Source organism: Scardinius erythrophthalmus (genome assembly GCF_964197995.2).
Source record: "Scardinius erythrophthalmus genome assembly, chromosome: 3".
NCBI classification, from domain to species: Eukaryota; Metazoa; Chordata; class Actinopteri; order Cypriniformes; family Leuciscidae; genus Scardinius; species Scardinius erythrophthalmus.
In genome coordinates this window covers 10,619,375-10,639,757 of record NC_138223.1, presented here as the reverse complement: position 1 = coordinate 10,639,757, position 20,383 = coordinate 10,619,375, and the positions used below count along the sequence as shown (strand labels likewise).

Sequence of the window (20,383 nt, the reverse complement as noted above, 5' to 3'; positions counted from 1 at the left end):
GGATGTGTTTGAGAGAGAATTATGTCAAATGACTACAACATATCAAATAATTATGCACTTACAGACAGAGAGGCCACACAATTTGAAGCCCCAATTTTAATGCAAGTCTTTTCAGCACTTTGTATTTGTTTATGGCAATATGGTGTTTAGGAAACTATCCAATGGGCTACACAGGTTCAGAAAAAAGTATATTATATATATATACGTTTATATATATATATATATATAGATTTATAGTTATTTGAAGCTTTAAAAGAGAACAGTACACACTTGCACACGTGAAGATAACCACAATGTCAGATGAAGTATATCCGTAGGCCAATGAGAGGACAGAATCGTCTTTTTTTTTCTCTTTTTTTTTTACTTTTTCCATTTTTTTTTGTGTCCCCCGCATCCACGCTTTTTCTAAAGATAGTAACTTCAGAAGAACACTTGACCACACTGATTAAGAAGAAAAAAATAAACGACTATAGAAAACAGTCAAGTCTAAAACGGATAGTTGAGTTTATAATGCACATAGTTTGGGCTGCTCTTTGTACAGTACGTTTGTACAAGTGTGTGTGCGTGTGTGTGTGTGTGTGCGTGTGTGTGTGTCGAAACGGGTAAAGGGCTCAGACAGTTGGTATAGTTTACAGTGGACTGTAAACAGAGACACATTGATCACAGAGCGGAGAGAGTGAGGAAACACCCGTGTCCATTGATCATCCATTTTTCTCCTTTTGTCTCTCCATCACTCCTAATCCCCTTTTTGAGCTCTCTCCCTCTGTTCTTCCCTCTTCTCATCCAGCTTTTCGGAGGAGATTTGGCGAGGTTTCTCAGTCCTGCTGAGACTTCTCAGGGTCCTTGCGTCATCGGATCGCATCCGATTTAATCTGTTTCAGACGTCCGACAGAGCTGGGAACGACCGGATAGGCCGTGATTGAGTTCAGTAAAAAAAAAGAAACGGAGGAAAATTTAAAAAAGAAACCCTTGATGCTTTTGGCCGGCTGCGTTACTGTGCAAACTCACGCTTTTTCAGGAATGTCCACACGGAAGGTGCTAGGAAATCCTTTTGCGTGCTATAGGGCAAAGAACAGGCAGAGAACATATGGATAGTTAAAATCACGTTCTTACTAATCCTCACATTTATTTCCCAGGTTGAGTCAGATCTCACAAGGAAAAGTATTGCTGTTGCCATGTTTATTCATGCACTACTAAAACATCGCTCTTTTTTCAGATAATTACATAAATCTATCTTTAGATCTTGCATTTGACATTGACTTGACAACTGTATAAATTATCTTTGTGTGAATGTTAAATTAGTTTTCTGTGAAATGCACTGTATGAAGATTGAGCTTAAACGTAGAATCCTGACATAAAATAGCTTAAAATAAAGTGGAGATCCAGTATAAAATCAAGTTATTAAATATAGCACATAAAATCCATTTAGTAAAGCATTTAAAATGTGACTGATAATTTAGAGTAACTTTAACACGTGTTACATTAAATGTAATTAAAATATATTTATTTGTAAAATGTAACTGTACAGTAATTGTAATACAATTATACACGCACAGTCACTGTGCATGTAAAATTTAATTAAAATGTTTGTTTTTTTTGTTAAAATGTTAAAATACAATCAAATCATATTAAAAGCACCTTAACCAAGGCGTTACAGAACCTTCTGAAACACGTTTCTAGAGCGACATTTTGGCGGTGCGCTGATAAACATCAGTGTTGTGACGTTTTCTTGTGAGTGTTGCCCAAAATTCCCAAGAATAAAAAAAATAAAAAAAAACAGTTATGCAAATAGGACAGAGGCGGGGCTTGTGGATATAAGGTCCATCATATCCACAGTCGGCATGATTTTGCCAAGAAAGACATGTTCCTGGATCAACATCTTTTGTTGATCCAGGAACAACATTCCTGACCAAAAAGATTGTCCTAACCCTATCTCTTGCCCTAAACCTAACCCTACACATACCTTATCCCTAAAATCAGAGGGAAATGCTAGGTGAATAAGAATGGTGTAGCCTAACCCTTGTTGTAAGCCTAAACTTGACATAACTATAAACCTAGGCTATCCCTCAAATCTGATCGGTTGATTGGAATGTTGTTCCTGGATCAACATCTCTGCGATGTTGTACTTGGTGAAATCACATTCACCCATATCCACATGTCTGAAAGGATACAAGCACATGCATGCACACTTAGTCTCCGCCCACAGGAGAACACACAGTGTACACCTGCCCTTGCTTTAGTGCAGTAGTAGCAGTACTGCATTAAAACAGGTGTAACAAATTGCTGAATGTTTCAGCGACTGTGAGCGTTTACACTAGTACAGTTTGCATGCTATAATCAGAGGCGAGGAGGCAGGGCGATATGACTGTCGCAAGTGTGATTACAGTAGAGCTGTGGCATATGGTGATTACAACAGACATGGATACAGTGCTTGATGAGAGAGACAGGTACTTAATGTAGGATTTTGTTGGATGTATATGAAAGCTGGGAAATAACCGCTTCCATTCCATATGCCATGCTGTGTATTTCTGTTTATTGTGGCATAAAATGGAAATGTGATCAATCATGATTATAGGAGATGCAGAAGCGTGTGATGAGATACAGGCATGTTTTATAGACATACCATGTGTCTAAGGTGATTATGATGAAGATAGATTTCAGCTTAAGGAAAAGTCACAGCACAAAAGTATGTGTTATGTAGGTTTGGATGACAAATTAGTTGCAAATCTAGCATTGATTAGCCAAATTTGTAATAAGATGTTTTCACCAGTGTCTTCAGATGCTTTGGGTGGGAGAATTTAGAGGGCAGGGGAAGGACAAAATGTTGAACACAACTCCACGATTTCACTCAAAAAAAATCCTTTATTGATATGTCCATATATTATACATTTTTTTGTTTGTTTGGTTTTTATCATTTTGCTTTTGAAGGAAAGGGGAAAACAAATTGGAAAGTGAGAGAGAATAGGTCAAGAAAGGGTGTTTTGAGAAATGGGATTACATTTTTTACATTTTTTTTTTAAAGAAATATAAATAGTTCTATACAAAGAGAGCCATGGGTTAGAATTGGAACAGATGATGGCAGTGGATCAGATCTGGGGGGTTCAGAAATCGTACGTTTTGAGTGAGTACTCACACAGATAGTTGGGTTTGTAAGGCGCTCGGGCGCTTGGTAAGAGTGTGTGTAGCTCGTGGCGTGTGAGCGTGCCGTGGTGTGACTTGTCTTTGCCGAACGTAGAGAATGATCTATCATCGGCCCGATTGCACGCATCGTCCGGAACCACGCTCTCCTGTACCTCAGTGTCCGGCACCGCGTCCATTCCGGGGACGTGCAGGTTGCTACGGTAATCGGCGCCCTGGCGACTATCGCCAGGCATGAAGGAGGGCATCCAGCAACGGTCGGAGTGACCCAGAGCCTTGCACTCTTCAGTGCAGTTGGAGAAAAGATCAGCTCCTGTGGAAGACAGAGGAAAGATGGGAGGAAATGTTAGCTTCATTCTAGTCAAACGTAATGTAGACTAGAATAAATAGAGTAATGTTACTATATTTACTATAATGAATATTCTCATTCCATCAGGGGTGATTCCTCCGTGCAGGCAAGGGAGGCAATGCCTCCTCAATAAAATGGGGTGAGAAAATATTCCATATTACAAAAATAAAGCAACACAAATTTTTCAAAATTTGGCATTAAAAAGTGTATCGCTTGTTTTTTTTTAAGTTTTTTTAACAGTGCACCAGCAGGTAAAGTTACAGCGGATGTCCACGTCTTTCTGAGAGGATGCAATGCCTCAATCGCTCTATGATTGGATGTGATTGGTTATAATTGGCTACGATTGGTTCGCGATAAATCCCGCCTTTTGTTTTCGTGCGTGTTCGCAAATCAGTCTGAATGAACAAAATGAAGGCGTTAATGGGACGACTAATTAAAAAGTAAGTAAACAGCTCACTCACTTAGATATCACCGCTTTATGTCATGTCAAAATCAAACTTGAAATGGCCTGAAAACATGATGACTGTGGGGTTTTCGAGCCCGATCTCATGAAAGTGCGTATCTATAGCACGAATGATATTTCTCATATCATTTATACGCCAAAATGAGTTTTTGCGTACATATGATACGCAGTTTTCGCGTGCATATGATACGCACTTCATGACGTGTAATATGCACGCCCTCCTCATCCCTAATCCTAATAAAGGGGTTTACAGTGCGTATCATTTGAACGTAAAAACTCGTTTTGGCGTATACATGATACGAGAAATATCATTCGTGCTATAGATACGCAATTTTAATGAGATCGTGTTGGGTTTTCAGTGAGCAATCAGTTTGGTGAAATTAAACAAACATCTCCAGTGTAAGCAGTGTTTGATCCCAAAATATGTTGACTATTAAAAAGAACTGCTGAATATCAGTTCACAAATAAAATAATATTTTTTAAATTGGTTCTGCCGCAAGTTGTAATTTTGTTATTTTTATTATTAAATGTAAAAATGCTTAAAACACTAACTTGATGAGATTTATTCTTCGTTTTAATAAATAGAACATTAATTACATTGTTAATTACATTGTCAAATAATCGTTCTTGAAGTAAAGTTTAACCAGACAAATGTGACAACATTAAGTGTAAATGGGGACATATATTTACATTTGATTACTTAAAACATAAAAAAAAAAAAAAACAGAACCACTACACGCCGCTGATATATACTATATATGTGTGTCTGGGTGTCTGTGTGTGTGTGAGCGGCAATGTCCTTGTGCTCGCGTTCCGAGATAAATTTAACAAAAAATCTGTTTGTGGAGTCTACATTTTTCTTCCCTCTGAGACAATGTAACAATCCAATGTCAACAGAAACACAAAGGCAAAATTACTATGAATTATCCAGAGCGCGGAGTCTGAAATTATTCATATTTGAATGAAGATGATTACTTAACCAGACAGATTGCGAGCTTTTTACTCGTTTTATAATCAGCTGCAGTCATTGTCAGGCTTCAGCAAAGCACGGTAATTGACTGGAAGACGGCCCACTGAAAGAAGGATAGTTATATACACAAAGCAGTGAACTCTCCAGCCTTTTGTTTCTCCATGTCTGCCTCTCCACGTCCCTCCCACCAACCGATATTAAACGAGTCTGCTGTGATGTTTTCATGCTCTTTTCATGCTATTAATTTCATCGTGTCTCTCATCGGCCGGTCTCTCAAGTCCTTCGCACAAACACTATAGGCGACGCAAGCAAAACTAACAACGCTGGGAGAAACCGTCCTCCAAACACACAAGCTCACACGTACACGCTCTTGCTTTCTGACTAATGACTACACAGAGCGTGATAATAAGCCGGTTTCAGAGGAGAAGAACGAGAGGAGAGCTTGAAAGGGAAATAAATGAAAGAGAAGGGCAGAGAGCAGTGTGGCGTCACACTGAACTCTAATAAAGGCCTCTGGATACAACCCCTACATGAGGGTCAGTGTTTCAAGGAGCGTAAAGACCGGTTCAGAATTAGGAAGAAGAATATGACTGCATGAATAAAGAAATCACTCATGGCTTAGTGGTTATCACATGACAATTCGTAACTATTTTACGTTTTGTTGAATTGATGGCTAATTCTTATGAATTCGTATGATCTCATTCATACTCCTTTGTATGATCTGCTTACGCCCCACATAGAGTTATGTTTAGGGGTGGACATTCATGCTTACATGCTTCTAAAAATCATGTGTTTTCATACAGTTCATATCGTACAAATTCATACAAAATCACCACCTTATAAATTGAGCTTTGGCAGTCATGAGGACACCAAACTGTCATTAACAAATTGTCATTTCCCACTGATTGTTGGGGTAGTTAATGGTTAGGATTCTTAACTGTGGGTTCTAACCAACAGACTAGGACCACCACTAAAATGTGTGCTTAGCTTGTTATCAAGGTTAGGGATTTGGAAGTTTGAACTAGGAGAAAAGGTAAGAATAGTAATCAGGGTTAAGCCTTGTTTACATTGACGCATTCAGCCTGGTGTGAACCATCACAGATACACGTGCAAATCAGCGTTTATACTTCATGCGCACTGCATTGCACGATTCTCTGCACGTAACAGGCAATTTCACAGTGCAGACGGAAACATGGTGCATTTCAAATTATTTGCAGTCATTCTCTGCCTCAAGAAGTCCAACACAGGTCCATATTCTTATAACCTTTCCTCAAGTTGGGATTGCAACATACAAAAATTGCAAGCACTGTGATGTCACTGTTGGTCTGCACATTTTTTACTTGATAATACTAAAATATTCCAGGATTAAAATCACAGTCAAGATGAGCAGCATAATATGGCATTGCATGATCAATTATGCAGCACCTACATGGACTGTCTTAATATATTACATGAAATATTAAACTCCTATTTTTTTATTAAAGATGGAAATCTTATTAGTTCTTTCATCACAATTAAATAAGGCATTACTATGTATGTCACTAGGTGCTCAGCACTAATGTCTAATGGTAATCCTTTTTTTTTATATACTGCTTATGTTTTTCTGCTAAAATCTCAGTGCTATGTGAGCTTCCGGTATGTCATATTTCTAAAAAGTGTTGATCTTAACAAATTATATGTTATGTTATATTATAAGCTTTAAATACCTTAGTGTAAAGGTGGATCACATCAATGTTGCTTTATCCTGTCATGTGAAACTTCCTCAAGACTTACTTTTGTGCTTAATTTTAACCTCGCTGCACCAGAAGCTGTGGTGACCACTGAGGTTAAATGCAGAAGCGATTGTGCATAGTCCATTACAAAAAGTCAGGTTCTTAATGATGCTGTCTTCCAGAAAATGACAAAACTACAAAAATCATTGTTATAAATCATTTTAAAAGATTTGTTTTTTAAATAATATATCAAAAGTAACATGCATGAGTGTGTAAGCTAACTCTCAGTCCCTCACCGAGCAATGTCTAACTTTCGATCCTGTTGCGTAGTAAATTTATCATTTATAAAAGTCTCTGAATCACGAGTTGACTCATTTTGTAAAGGTTACAGAGTTCCATAAGAGGAATGACCTTTTATAAGAGGAGCAGATACAGTACTGTTAAAAGAGTGATGCACCAAGGTCAGATTCAAACAAGTACAATGAGGGTGAGCAATAAAATACAAAAGAGAACATGTGAAGTCAAGGAGAGAATGAACGTCTGTAGGCTGATATAAGGAAATTTGAGACACATGTAAAGGCAAAGGCCCAAAGAAAAGGAGAGGGAGGCGGTGGATGCATGTCAGGCCAAACTCTAATCTCTAATTCCTTGTGGCAGAAGCTTTCTGAGTGAGATCAAAAGACAAATCTGTGCTGCTGATAAACCTGACCATACTATAAGTGTATATGTGTGTTGATGGTTAAATGAACACACGGGGGAATAATGTTTTATTAGTATAGAGCTATTGTAATGATTTGCATAAGTAACCAGGAAACATGTTATTGGTGTGGCTTTGGGACCTGCAGGTATATGCATAAAAGGCTGTAGATTAAATGCACTGACCCAGAATACTGTGCTTATTAGAATCCCTATAGGTGACTTTGGTAGTTGATGAAGCATTATTGCGTGATCAGAGTGTCTGGTCATGTTGTGCTCAGTGAAATCAGCTTGCTTGTAATGCCTCTTTCCTTTATTGGACGGCACAAGAAAACTCAAGATACCCAAGATAATTGCTGCTGGGTTGTGCGTATCAAGTTACACTGTTAAAAAGAGGGTTTTCTCAGAGATGCCATTGAAGAACCATTTTTGGTCCCTCAAAGAACCATTCAGGTGACAGTTTATATTTTAAAAATATAAAGAAACTTTTTCCATTATTTTTAGGAGTGCAGGTATAAACATTCACTTGATACAGACACTTCTACCTGCTTTTTATTGCTCATATGTTGCTCTTTTAAAGCTCAGGGTACAACAAAGTATATACTAAGCATCAAATCATTTAGTCTCAGATCTGCTAAATAAGTAAGAATAGAGCTATAAAATAAAGATACATTGGTTCATCTTGAAATCTTTGTTTTCTGAATGCAGACTTTGGTGTCTAAGCAGTTTTTGACATTGCTGAGATCTCTTCAGAAACTCTAGAGGAGACGTGAGATTACTCGCGTATTTGTCTCGGGGGAGATCTGAGAAGCTTAAGCAAAAGTCTACATTTTCTCTATCATTGCTGTCAAGGATAAGCAAAGTTAAAAAGATTTCTTATGTGATTCTTCTTCCCTACGTGCTACTCAGGGCTTCTAATCTTACAGACTCAACATCTGAATCCACACTCAGCTCACATTTCTGCTCAGATGTGTTGTGAAATCCATAGATCACTTCCACAAGCTGTCCACTTTGTTATTTCACTATTATATCAGGGTGATATATATGGACAGAGATATGTGGGTGTACACAGAGGCATAAATCTTGTTAAAGCAGGGATCCAAGGCTATTGTGACATCATCAATATTAAGTACACCGTTAAACCTGACTACATACAATCAAACTCAATGTAATTAGAACAGCGGTCTCTAAATAGCCCCAACCGAGCGAGCAGACAGAAGCTCACAGCATGAGTTTCACATCGATATCACAGTCACATGCAGAGACTCGTGTAGAACATGTAGGACTTGATACCGTCTCATTCGATTGAGGTCTGCTTTTGTATGTGAAAACAACCTCTGAATAACACAGCAAACTAGAATACCATGTCCTGAAAGCAATACTAGTGCTTGAAAGGCAGAAAAGTAATAGTCAAGTCATCTTTATTTCTATAGTGCTTTATAAAAAGCAGATTGTTTCAAAGCAGCTTCCAAAAAAAAAAAAATTCAGTTCAATAACTGTTTAAGTTAATTAATCATGAAGTTAAATTTTCCTATGAGAAGCTCTACAGGTAGTAGTGTTATCCAGATCAATTAAGTTTTGTTCTCATCCAGTAGTGTCAGTACAGTGCTTTTAAGTTAGCCAGCCAGCTCTCGCATTTTGCGAAATTTAGTTACGCTATTAGAGGCTCAGAAAAATGAGGAGAAACAATGTGAAAAAGTAATATACCACAATCACATATGTTCTATAGAAACAAGGATTAAAATTCTCAGAGGACCCTGAGTTCACTTAAAAACAACAATGGCTGTGGAAGAAAAACAGACATTTTCAATTTGGACGGGATTAAAGTCACAAAGTATGTCTGTGAATCACAAAATTACCATCCTCAGGGAAAACAAGTCTAATTCAAATGAGGATTAAGGTTGAAATTATCTAGAAAACAAAGTTTGAATGCAGTCATTAAATGGTTCAATCTGAGTTAAATGCTGAAATTTGGGCTGATAGTTCAGCATTAGTGTTCTCTGGATAAAAAGAACATGACAATGTGGCATCTATTATGCATAGCAAGCGGTAGACCTCAAGGATTTTATGACTTTTTAGCCGTCAAGAGAAATTTGAGCTGTCAGAATAATTGTGTTTAAAACCTAAAAGCGATATGATTCAGCAAATTGCATCATTTCTATTGTTCTGCAATACAATACATCATTGTATTGACAATATAGTGTAGCATGTTGCATGCTATAGTTTAACACCTGCACTTATAATAGCTATATGAAGAAAGAAAAATATCTACATGATTTTCCATGAAATCCTATAATTGCAGACCTGTATTCGATTAGACATTAGACATCCTCAGTGCATCTGGGAGCTTTATTAACAACAATGATCTGAGTAGATACTGGACTCTGGGGTTGCAGACTTCCAGAGAAAAAGGGATGATGCGTTGAGTAAAAACACAATGACTAACTAAGCTGTTCTCTATCAGGAAGCGCTCTGCATCCCACTGTGTGCGTTATTTTCGTCTCTTTCCGCTTCTCTTGCATTTTCTCTTCTGGAGACCTCATCACATCTTTTATCAATGGTGTGCAAAAGCATCAGAATGAAAGGGAAAAACACTGCCAAAGCCCTGCTGAGCAGTATTTCCCTTCAGAACACCTGTCGTCGGGCTGACCAAAGGACAAGCATTTTTGCTAGGGTTGGGAGGAAACTTATGCTAATTTTGTTTTGAAGAACAAGAGTGAAAGTAATGACGATTTGCTGAACATCGGGCTGGGCTTTCACTCAAAATCAACTAGCTGCCTTAAGAAATTACCTATATAGTCACTACTGTCTTGGGGAGTGATTAACTATAGCGATGTTACTAACTTAACTGCATTTTTCAGTAATGTGTGTATCAAAGTTGTGTATCTTTTCCAGTAACAAGCTTTTCTAATAAGTGGTGATGTAGTGTGACAAAACACTGCATCACTGCTTTTTGTCACACTGTATTGAGCACAGAACTTCATACTGAGCGAGCTGAGGCAATAATCCAAACAATAAACAGCTGTTCGGATGGTTCATGTATACAAATCTTTTTTTCTTCTTTTTTTTCTTCATAGCAAAACATGTTAAATGTATTTCATAATGTATGCTGTTTTGCACTGTAATTGTACTTTGCATTTAGTGTATAATGTCTTACATTAAATTGAGATGTTTATTGTATAAATTGCTAAATACACTATAACTATATCTTCTGATATATATTTAAAAAGATATTGCTTCCTGAAATAGTCTCAGTTTATTTAGCTACCTTTTGTTTGTAGCTTGTAGCAAAGCGTACTATTTCAAGGTAGCATGACTGTAGTAGAACTTAAAATATGAATAGCTTGAAGCTTGGCGAGCTACAGTTTCAAAGTTATTCCCCCAGTCTTTCACCCTACCTAAAACAATTTGCTTTTGTGTGTGTGTGCGCGTGCAGAGCAAATGATAGCATTAAATTACAGCGACAGGAGTGATTTGATTAACGTCATCACCACACATCCCTCATTTATAGATAATCATCAATCTATCGCTCACTCATGTTAATCTAATTGTGCAATTTGTCACGCCTCTGTCTCTTTGCAAACAAATGCAGATGTAACAGTCTAAATCGTGTAAAAGGCCATTTTCTGACCTCAGCTCTTCTAGCTTGACACTCATGCTCGTTTGAGAGACCCAAAGGCCATTGAAATAGATTGAACTTTGAAGTACCAGGCTTTTCTAATCTCATAAGAATTGATTATAAATACAATTTCAATTTCATCCTCCTGTTACTTTACTTACATCAATGCATACAGCTTTTATTCTATTTTTCATGTGTTTTGAAGAGATCAAATGAACCCCAAACAGAAACAGATGCAGTCACTTTTCTTTTCTTTTTTTAAGTGCATGCATAGTGTGTGGTAAAACAGAAAGATAAAGCTCGGGCAGACAACACACTCTTAAAAATAAATGTTCCAAGGGTGATTTGTGCAGTGATGCCAAAGAAGAACTATTCTGGGTTCCCCAAAGAACCTTGTACAATTAAAAAAAACTTTTTTTCTTTATCTGAAACATATTTTAATAATCGAAATAACCTTTTTTTTTTTCACTCTAAATAACCTTTTTGTGCAATGGAAAGGTTCCATGGATGTTAAAGTTCATTCATGGAACCACAGATTGCAACAAAGAACCTTTATTTTTAAGAGAAATAACTTATTTATTTTTGGGGAAATAACTATTATTATTTGGTAACACTTTACACGAGCAATACATTTCTTACAGTCTAAATCAATCTTTGTTATTTAATACATTTTTAAAAATGTTAGCTAATAAAAAACAACTGTTCACTGTTATCTCATGTTCATTAAATATTAACAGATATAACTTTTGATGTTAAAAATATGTTAATAATAATAATTTGATGTATTACTAAGTCAATAAATCAATATAAGTCAATATAAGATCAATACATGCATTAGAAGTTTCATTGTTAATTCATGTTAGCTAATATAGTTACTGCAAACAAATGGAACTTTATAGTAATTTTTTACTATTGTTATTATTTTTATATTTACATTATTGGGATCTAAGGGACCCTAAACATAAGAGCATTACAGTCAATTCCAACAGAATATGAGGGTTAAAACGCTTCTTTCTCTTTCCTGTCTATCTTTTGGCTGAGCTTCTCTTAATTTAGACTAATATCTCCAAATTGACGCTGTAAGAACAAACGGAGGCGAGGTAGGGATGTGTGAAGGAGATAGCGTGAGTGTGTGTGTGTGTAAGTGGTTGTTAATGCAGTGGTGCTACCCCTGTCAGTGTCCCAGGCCTTCATCTTAACCTTGCTGTGATAATTGGCTATGCGGAGACAGGCGCTGAAATGGGAGTGCTGAAACTGCGAGCTTGCCAACACACACCCAGAGGAGAGCAGGGAAGGAAACGACACACACACACACACACATCTTCTCATTTTACCTATTTGATGCTCTAATAAGTTTTCAAAAAAAATCTCAGTCTCTCTGCCTCTTTCCCTTCCTCCTTCTGTGATCCCCCCCCAGAAAGGATTATATCAAAGGCCTTTCTACAGTAAAGTTCCTTCAAACAGTAGTCACCTAAAATGCGAAACCATGCTCATTTCAAAAATTGGTATTCCATTGTGTGCAGCGCATACGTAATATCTGGCAACCCGTCATCTAACTGTTTGCCAAACCAAAGGCTGAATGTCATGATTCTTTGGAGAGAAAGGTCAAAGCCTTATCCAGTCGAAGCCGTAAGGCTCCACCTTGATCAATAAACCAGCAGAAATGAAATATAGAACATGAAAGTCAAACAGCTCATCAAATTGAATATAAAGAAAGAATAAACAAAATTAAATAAAATTAATCTCCAACAAACTATTGCCATTTCACCGTGCTCGACTCAAAGGTTTTTGGCATTTGATATGAATGGAAAAATAATTGTGTTTGGGGGTGTGGGTGGGGTGGTGGGTAGCTGTTTGGGTTTGTTACCGTGGAAGCTTTCAAATACTCATTAAATGCTTCAGAAAGCCTGTTCATCAGACAAGTCAGACTCGTTCGTGGCATTGACTGAAATCCATTTAGCTTTGTTGACAGATGTATAATTTCCATGCAATCCCTATATTGATCCACTGTTGGAATCGGTTAAAGGCTTGTCGCGTTGTTTTCAAAGCCACAATGAGAGCAGTTTCCCAATGTCTATGTTTCTCCTCAGCATTTATTCCCCAGGGGCCTTTCACCCATCTATGTTTATTTCAGGTGGACAGTAGAAGAGAAACTCGTAATCAACTCACCTGCTGTGTGGCCCCGGTTGGTGGCGTCATGGTCACTGTCTCCCTGCTCGCTATCTCCATGCCCGCTGTCTTTAGAACTGACGATATCTGCCTCTTGAAACGCTGAACTATAAGGGAATTTTCATTGTTTAGTAGACATTTGGTAATTGGAGCTTTGTACTGCATTTGTCCATTAGAAGTATTGATTGTTTTGGTTATTTAACACTTTTGGCACAGTTTTACATTTTAGACTGCTGATTAAATTCGATATCAATACCTGAATCAGACTTGTGCTGTGTAGTTTGAAACATTAGGATGACACATGCGACGTTGAGTAAAATCTTGGGATTTTGGCTAGGGCCACATCATTTACACTGCTCTTGCTTTATATCAGTGTGTCCGTACCTATTTAACCATATTTTTGGGCACAAACTGTACCCAGAAGTTAGCTTATTTTGACAAAACCTCCTTTTGGGGAAATAATATTATTAAAATAATAATAATAATCTTTTTTTCTTTTTCTTTTTGGAACATTCTAAAAATGTAGAAAGATTTCTGTTAGGGTGTGGGTTTGGTTTAGGTCATAGTATTTATAACTGGTTGTATATAAAAATAATAGAAGTCTATGCAATGTTCCCATTTAGATAGCTTGAACTTCTAAGGTCTGTCTTTCTCTCTCTCTCTCTCTCTCTCTCTCTGTGTGTGTGTGTGTGTGTAGCCTACATTAGGGTACACAAAGATGCCAATATCTGGACATTTTTGGTCCCCATGAGTAAAACATCTTATAAATCATACTAAGTAATGATTTTTGATAATGTAAAAATGCAGAAAGTTAGTGTTATGGATAGAATATGTGACCCTGGACCACAAAACCACCAGTCTTATGGGTATTTTTTTTTATTATTGAGATTTATACATCATCTGAATAAATAAGCTTTCCATTGATGTATTGTTTGTTAGGATAGGACAATATTTGGCCGAGATACAACTATTTGAAAATCTGGAATCTGAGGGTACAAAAAAATCGAAACATTGAGAAAAAAAAAGTTGTCCATTTATGTTCGCGATTGTGCTGCATTCACTCACAAAAATACATTTTTGATATATTTAAGGTGGAAATTTACTAAATATCTTCATGGATCATGATCTTTACTTGGCATAAAAGAAAAATCGATAATTCTGACCCATACAATGTATTGTTGCCTATTGCCACAAATATACCCGTGCGACTTATGCCTGGTTTTGTGATCCAGGGTCAAATATACAGTTTTTGTACAGTATAAAAATTATTATGTCTATGGAAAGTCTGTGTGTGTGTGTGTGTGTGTGTGTGTGTGTGTGTGTGTGTGTGTGTGTGTGTGTGTGTGTGTGTGTGTACAGTGCATGTGAGCAATCATCTCACCTGTTAACACGACGGGGTCTATCCACCAAGTAGCTGAGCTCAGTTCTCTGGTGCTTGGTCTATAAGACATAAACAATAACAATAATTGAGTATGACATTCTAAGTATGACATTCTACATTTATCATTAAAACACTGGTCAGGCCTCTGTTCTGCTCTGTCCATGCACTAGAGAACCTCAACCATAGAACCGCCTTTGTTCCACTGATACCCAGCAACTGTGTGCTTTGCATACTTAAACCCTTGTCCAATACACTCCCCCCTCCCTACTCAGTCTTGACTCCAGAGGGCTACACCCTTTCAGAGAATGCCAGGGGATAGTAAAGTATACCTTGTTGGATGACGGGGGCTCACTTAAGATAAAAATGGCTTATCTCAGAGGCAAAAAGCAAAGATGCTATAATAAATGTGATAGCAGATTGTAACCACCCACAATTCACCCTGAATTCACTTTCCCCATATTTTCCAAGTATTGGTCAATCATATAGTATTTTCATTGATCTTTTCTGAAATGTTTTCATTAAGGATTCCCTCCAGTCTTGACCCTAAAGTGCTGTAGTGTAATTAAAGGATCTGAGAAAAGCACTACAGCTCTGAGCTACCTTTAAAAGCACTATGTGAGTCATAAGCAAGCAGATGATTACAATCTGACATTACTAACAGAGGAAGCTGAAAGATCACGACTGAATAGACTTTTAAGGTGCATATATGTAGAGATAAATTTGGTGCACTGTTTCCATCCACTGAACTTGTCACAATGAATTATATCATTTTTACTCAATAAATGGTAACACTTAATATATACATAAACACACACACACACACACACACACACATATATATATATATATATATATATATATATATATATGGAGAGTTCAGATGCAAAAGCCTCTAAGTGCCATCTGAAATTTTCTTCTAGAATGATCATTTTTATCAAGCTTGTATATTTAAGTTCAGTAATTTCACTTAAATTACTATTAATAGGTAATTTTCATTGCCATTTAAGTGAAATTACTGAACTTAAATATACGAGCTTGATAAAATGTATCATTTTAGAAGAAAATTTCAGATGGCACTTAGAGGCTTTTGCATCTGAACTCTTCATTTATATATATATAGGCTATATATATAATGATGCTTAACACATTAGCAGTTCATTTGAATTCCTATATGAATGTATGAAAATATATTAAGTAATAAAATCAAAGATAGTTTCTCGACATGAACATGTTAATAATGGAAGTTGATATAGTAATGAGATGCTGATGTAAGCATTTCATAATGAATTCACATAAAGCGTTGCCCGTATAGGTAATAAAATGCGTTTTCACCTCGCTCGATAAAATGCTCCCGTTAGAGATGATATCTGGTTGCTGATCCGCGTATCCGGCAACGATTGCCCCGCACGGGTTGTGCTCTGTGTCTGTGCTCCGGGATGGACTGCACGGTTTGAGAAACATCAGGTCGGTTTTGGCAGACTCCGGTGTCAGGCACACCTGGTAGCAGTAGTTCTGATTCTGGTGGTGCGAGCCGAAGCTGCCCGACTCTTCCACTGGCACCTGTGCAGTACTGGCTACATTAGTGCTCTGAACGAGCATGATGTCCGATTTACTGAGCTTCTTCTTGCGCCCGCGCGCTTGGCGACTGCAGCACTGACAGCACGAGTCTCCGGCCATGCACGTGTAGATGTTCAGTTTCTTGTCCTTCTGACAGCGCACCGCCAGCACGATCATGGCGAGGAGGAAGATGAAGGACACGGAGCCGAGAGCGATGATGAGGATGAGTGTGAGGTCCAGCGAGCCCTCTTTGGACTTCACTGACCCCCGGTCGCCGCTCCGGCCCTCCACGCTGTCCACGAGCACAACGTTGATGCTCGCGGAGGACGAGAGCGGCGGCTGGCCGTGATCGCGGACCTCGATCAACAGGTCGTACGGGTGCGGCGGGTCCCGTTTGCTGGATACCCGGCGCGCGGTACGCAGCTCGCCGGTTCTCCAGTCCATCCGGAACATCCCGAGCTCGTTTCCCCGGAGGATGCTGTACGACAGGCGCGCGTTCTCACCATCATCAGCATCCGTTGCAACAATACGGGTCACCAGGTATCCCGGCTCGGCTGAGCGGGGCAAATGTTCCCTCGCGGTGCCGTTTTTGCCCAAAGGTGCAATTACAGACGGGGTATTGTCATTCTGGTCCACTATGATTACATTAACGGTGGCGTTGGCAGTTAACTCGGGCGCACCGGAGTCCTTGGCGTGCACCATGAAACTGAAATCTTTTATTTGCTCGTAATCAAAAGAGCGCAGAGCGTACAAGTAGCCGTTCTCAGAGTTGATTGACACGTAGGTTAAGATGGACATACCCTGTATTTCGCACTCCAATATGGAGTAGGTGATATGGGCGTTCTGTCCAACATCTGGATCCACGGCGCTCACCGCGTAAATGTAAGCGCCCGGGACGTTATTCTCTGTCACGTACACGTCGTAAACCGTCTGCATGAATCTAGGCGCATTGTCGTTTTCGTCCGAAACGTGCACTTTGATGGACTTGCTTGTGGAGAGAGAGGGCACCCCCTTGTCTTTGGCGACCACCGTGAGCGTGTACGACTCCGCTTTTTCGCGGTCCAGCGGTCCGTCCGTAACGATCGTGTAATAGTTTTTGAAAGACGACTTGAGTTTGAACGGAACCTCGCCGTGCAGCTCGCAGGTCATCTGTCCGTTCTCGCCGGAGTCCCGGTCAGTGACGCTTAGCAGAGCGATCACCGTGCCCGGGGCAGCCTGCTCGCTAACCGACTCCGTTACCGTGCTGAAACTAATCTCTGGCGTGTTGTCGTTCACGTCGATGAGTTTGACCAGAACTTTGCAGTGCGCGGGCACGGCGTTCGGCCCCATGTCTTTCGCCTGCACGTAGATCTGATGCGTGCTGCTCTCCTCGTAATCCACCTCGCCGGTCACTTCAATCCTCCCGGTGCGCGAGTCGATGTTAAACAGATCCCGAATACGCGGCGGATTGTGACTACTTAGAGAGTAAACAATCTCTCCGTTCTGGCCCTCGTCCATATCGGTGGCATTGAGCTGAATAACGAGCGTGCCAACTGGAGAGTTCTCGCGCAAGCTCACAGAGTAAACGGATTGATCGAACGTGGGCGCGTTGTCGTTTGAGTCCAGTACTTTAACCACTAGCAGTGCGGTGCCGGTCCTCTGCGGCTGCCCTCCGTCCACGGCGGTGAGCACGTACCTGTGCACCGCCTGCTGCTCTCGGTCCAAGGGTTTATCCAGCACGAGCTCCGCGAACCGGTTGCCGTCGCCCTGCGTCTGTACGTCCAAATAAAAGTACTTGTTGGTAGTGATGGCATATGTGTTCAAGGCATTAGTCCCCACATCAGGGTCGAAGGCGTTCTCCACCGGGAAGCGGGTGCCCGGCGTGGCGCTCTCGGTGATCTCCACGGTGATGTCCGTCTCTGGGAAACTCGGCGGATTGTCGTTAATATCCATGACCTCGATCTCGACGCGGAACAGCTCGAGTGGGTTCTCCAAAAACACTTCGAGGTGCAGAAAGCACGGGACGGTCTGGCGACATATCTCCTCTCGGTCGATGCGCTCGTTCACCACCAGCGCTCCGTTCTCTAAGTTGACCTCCAGGTACGGCGTGCGCGAGCTAGGCACGGTCTGGAAACGGCGCGCGGAAAGTTTGGTGATGTCCAGCCCCAGATCTTCGGCAATATTTCCCACAACCGTCCCGCGCTCCTGCTCCTCCGGTACCGAGAAGTGCAGCTGCGATAACCCTCCATCCAAGATCGAGAAAAAGAGAAATATCAAAATCATCTCCAAACAACAAGTGCACTCCTCTTTATCCCCTCGCTCTGTCTTGACTCCTTTTCTTCTCCAGTCACAGCTTAGGAATTACCCATCGCTTTGGTCTAAGAAAACATTTGCACTGTGCAATTTCCCAAATGAACATGAAAGCTCCTGTGTTGTACGGTGTCAGCCTGAAACCATGTCGCCATATGCGCAAGATCTATTAGCCATTTGATAATGCTGTCTCAAGGAGAGCAGAATTTAGTAGTCCGTGCGTCACAGAAAGACATTGCAGAACCTACAGATAGCCCGATCCTTAATGCTGAGAAGCAAAACCTTAGCAAAACTCTTTTGCTTAATAAGTATATAGATCAATTTAAAAATAAAATCCTGAAGGCGACCTATTGCAGACAAATAACAGTTTTCTACATAGGCTATAGTTGTCTAATGGTTCTTAATAACTGCGGGATGCTTAGAAATCCGTAGGTCCCCTCTTCTCGAGTTCTGCAAGGAGAGTGAGCATCAGTGCGTTGTTTTGCGCAGAGCTCTTGCCAGCAGCAGCCAATGGACGCTCCGGACTGCCAGCGCTGCGTCACCTGATTCGACCGTGGGACTGTCAATCACACGCACGCGCCCTCCCTCCTCAGTGCGCCCTTACATCCCCACTCCAGCTCACTTTAGAAGACATGTGAATCAATTCTCATTCTCCGTTTAAAGTCAAACAGGCGCATTCAAGGTAAATATTAGCACGGGAGAACACGATTCACGGTGTTCTGAAATCCCTTTTAGCCTACCTGTCAGTTTCTAGTCTTGACCAATTCATTCATTTGACTATTTAGCTTTGTAATATAAGTAGAATGTACGTGTTTGACTGTATTTGACAAAATGATGAATGTCATATGAATCAATTCTTAATGACGACACCAGAATGTTTTGAATCTGAAGCACGGAAAGTGTAGGCTACTCTTTAGTATGCAGTTCACGAGCGCGCATGCTGAGAGCGCGTGTATGTGGAGGAATCTCTGAAAAAAACAAAAAAACATGCTATTAATTTCAATGGGGGGAAATGATTAAAAAAACGTTTGAGTAAAAGTGTGTTTACTAGAAGTCACCTTGCAGTATAAGGTTAAATAGGATACGTCTTATTATGGTAAAATATTGTACAAATATTTTAGACGTTGGAATAGTGTGCATGGGGAACGTAAGTAGCCTACAATATTGTTGAAAGTATTTGCTTTTAAGTAAAAAGTATGAATCTCCTTATAAGTGATGGGCAAAGAGCATTCCCAGTAGGCTATCCCCTGCCTGAACCATCATGTTCGTTTTTTTATCAATACATTTAGTGTCGGATGCTATAATAGTTAGTATTTTTGCATTAATGGTGTAATTTTGAGTAAGTGCTGTCTTTGTTATTATTGGTTTCAGGCTGACTTTGTACCACCAAATTGATCATCAGTACATTTTAGGCTACATCAACAAACAAACAGCTCAAATTGGTGGGTATCTAGGATTAACAACCCAATTTCATGACACCTACCTGCAAAATATATGTCTTCACTGTTTCCAGCAAATAAGGCAGGGTTTTTTTTTAACGAAAATGTAACATTTTACAGTGAGGGTTCTTGTGGCAGACCCTTTTTGCAGCTAATGAGATTGTCATCCGATTGTTTACCTGCGAGCCTCATATCAGTAACAAGATTTATCTCTCCGTCTTTCCTTGCGTTTTATCTCATTCTCTAGACTGCTGTATGCCTGCAACAGGATAAACTGATTGTTTGATATCAAGTCAAGAAACAAACTCTCATTTTAGAATGCATTCCTCTCTTTTCCTCTGGTATTAACACAGTAATGTGTGGGTGCTGTGTTAAGCTCTTGTCACACGGCTACCAAGTTCTCTTCGTGTCGCAATGAGTTGAAAGCTCTCGCGCTGTTCGTCTCTTCCGCGTGCACTATCCGCCCTCTAGCGGAAGCACAGTGAACTACTGGCCTGTCGTGTATAACTGTGAGGGGAGAGATTTCGGAGACAAGACTGTAGCGTTTTATTATGTATTTTAATCGTCACCTCAAGGGAAAATTGTATAAATAATGCATATT

At 39.7% G+C, this 20,383-nt stretch overlaps 1 protein-coding gene across 3 annotated transcripts; it reads right to left on the bottom strand.

The window, feature by feature from the left end:
* Positions 1-381: 381 nt before the first annotated feature.
* pcdh10a (protocadherin 10a) lies at positions 382-18,810 on the bottom strand. Of its 3 annotated transcripts, none has more exons than XM_081361667.1 (6): positions 15,830-18,810; positions 14,498-14,556; positions 13,117-13,223; positions 3,294-3,451; positions 1,009-1,058; positions 382-894 (listed from the first exon to the last, which is right to left on the bottom strand). In XM_081361667.1, the coding sequence occupies exons 1-6, from the start codon at positions 18,314-18,316 to the stop codon at positions 849-851; spliced, it is 2,907 nt and encodes a 968-aa protein (XP_081217793.1). In that variant the 5' UTR covers positions 18,317-18,810; the 3' UTR covers positions 382-848. The 3 variants fall into 3 exon arrangements, with proteins under 3 accessions (XP_081217793.1, XP_081217792.1, XP_081217791.1); XM_081361666.1 differs by having other exon boundaries at positions 3,134-3,451; positions 15,830-18,720; XM_081361665.1 differs by lacking the exons at positions 382-894; positions 1,009-1,058 and having other exon boundaries at positions 2,841-3,451.
* Between the last annotated feature and the right edge of the window lie 1,573 nt (positions 18,811-20,383).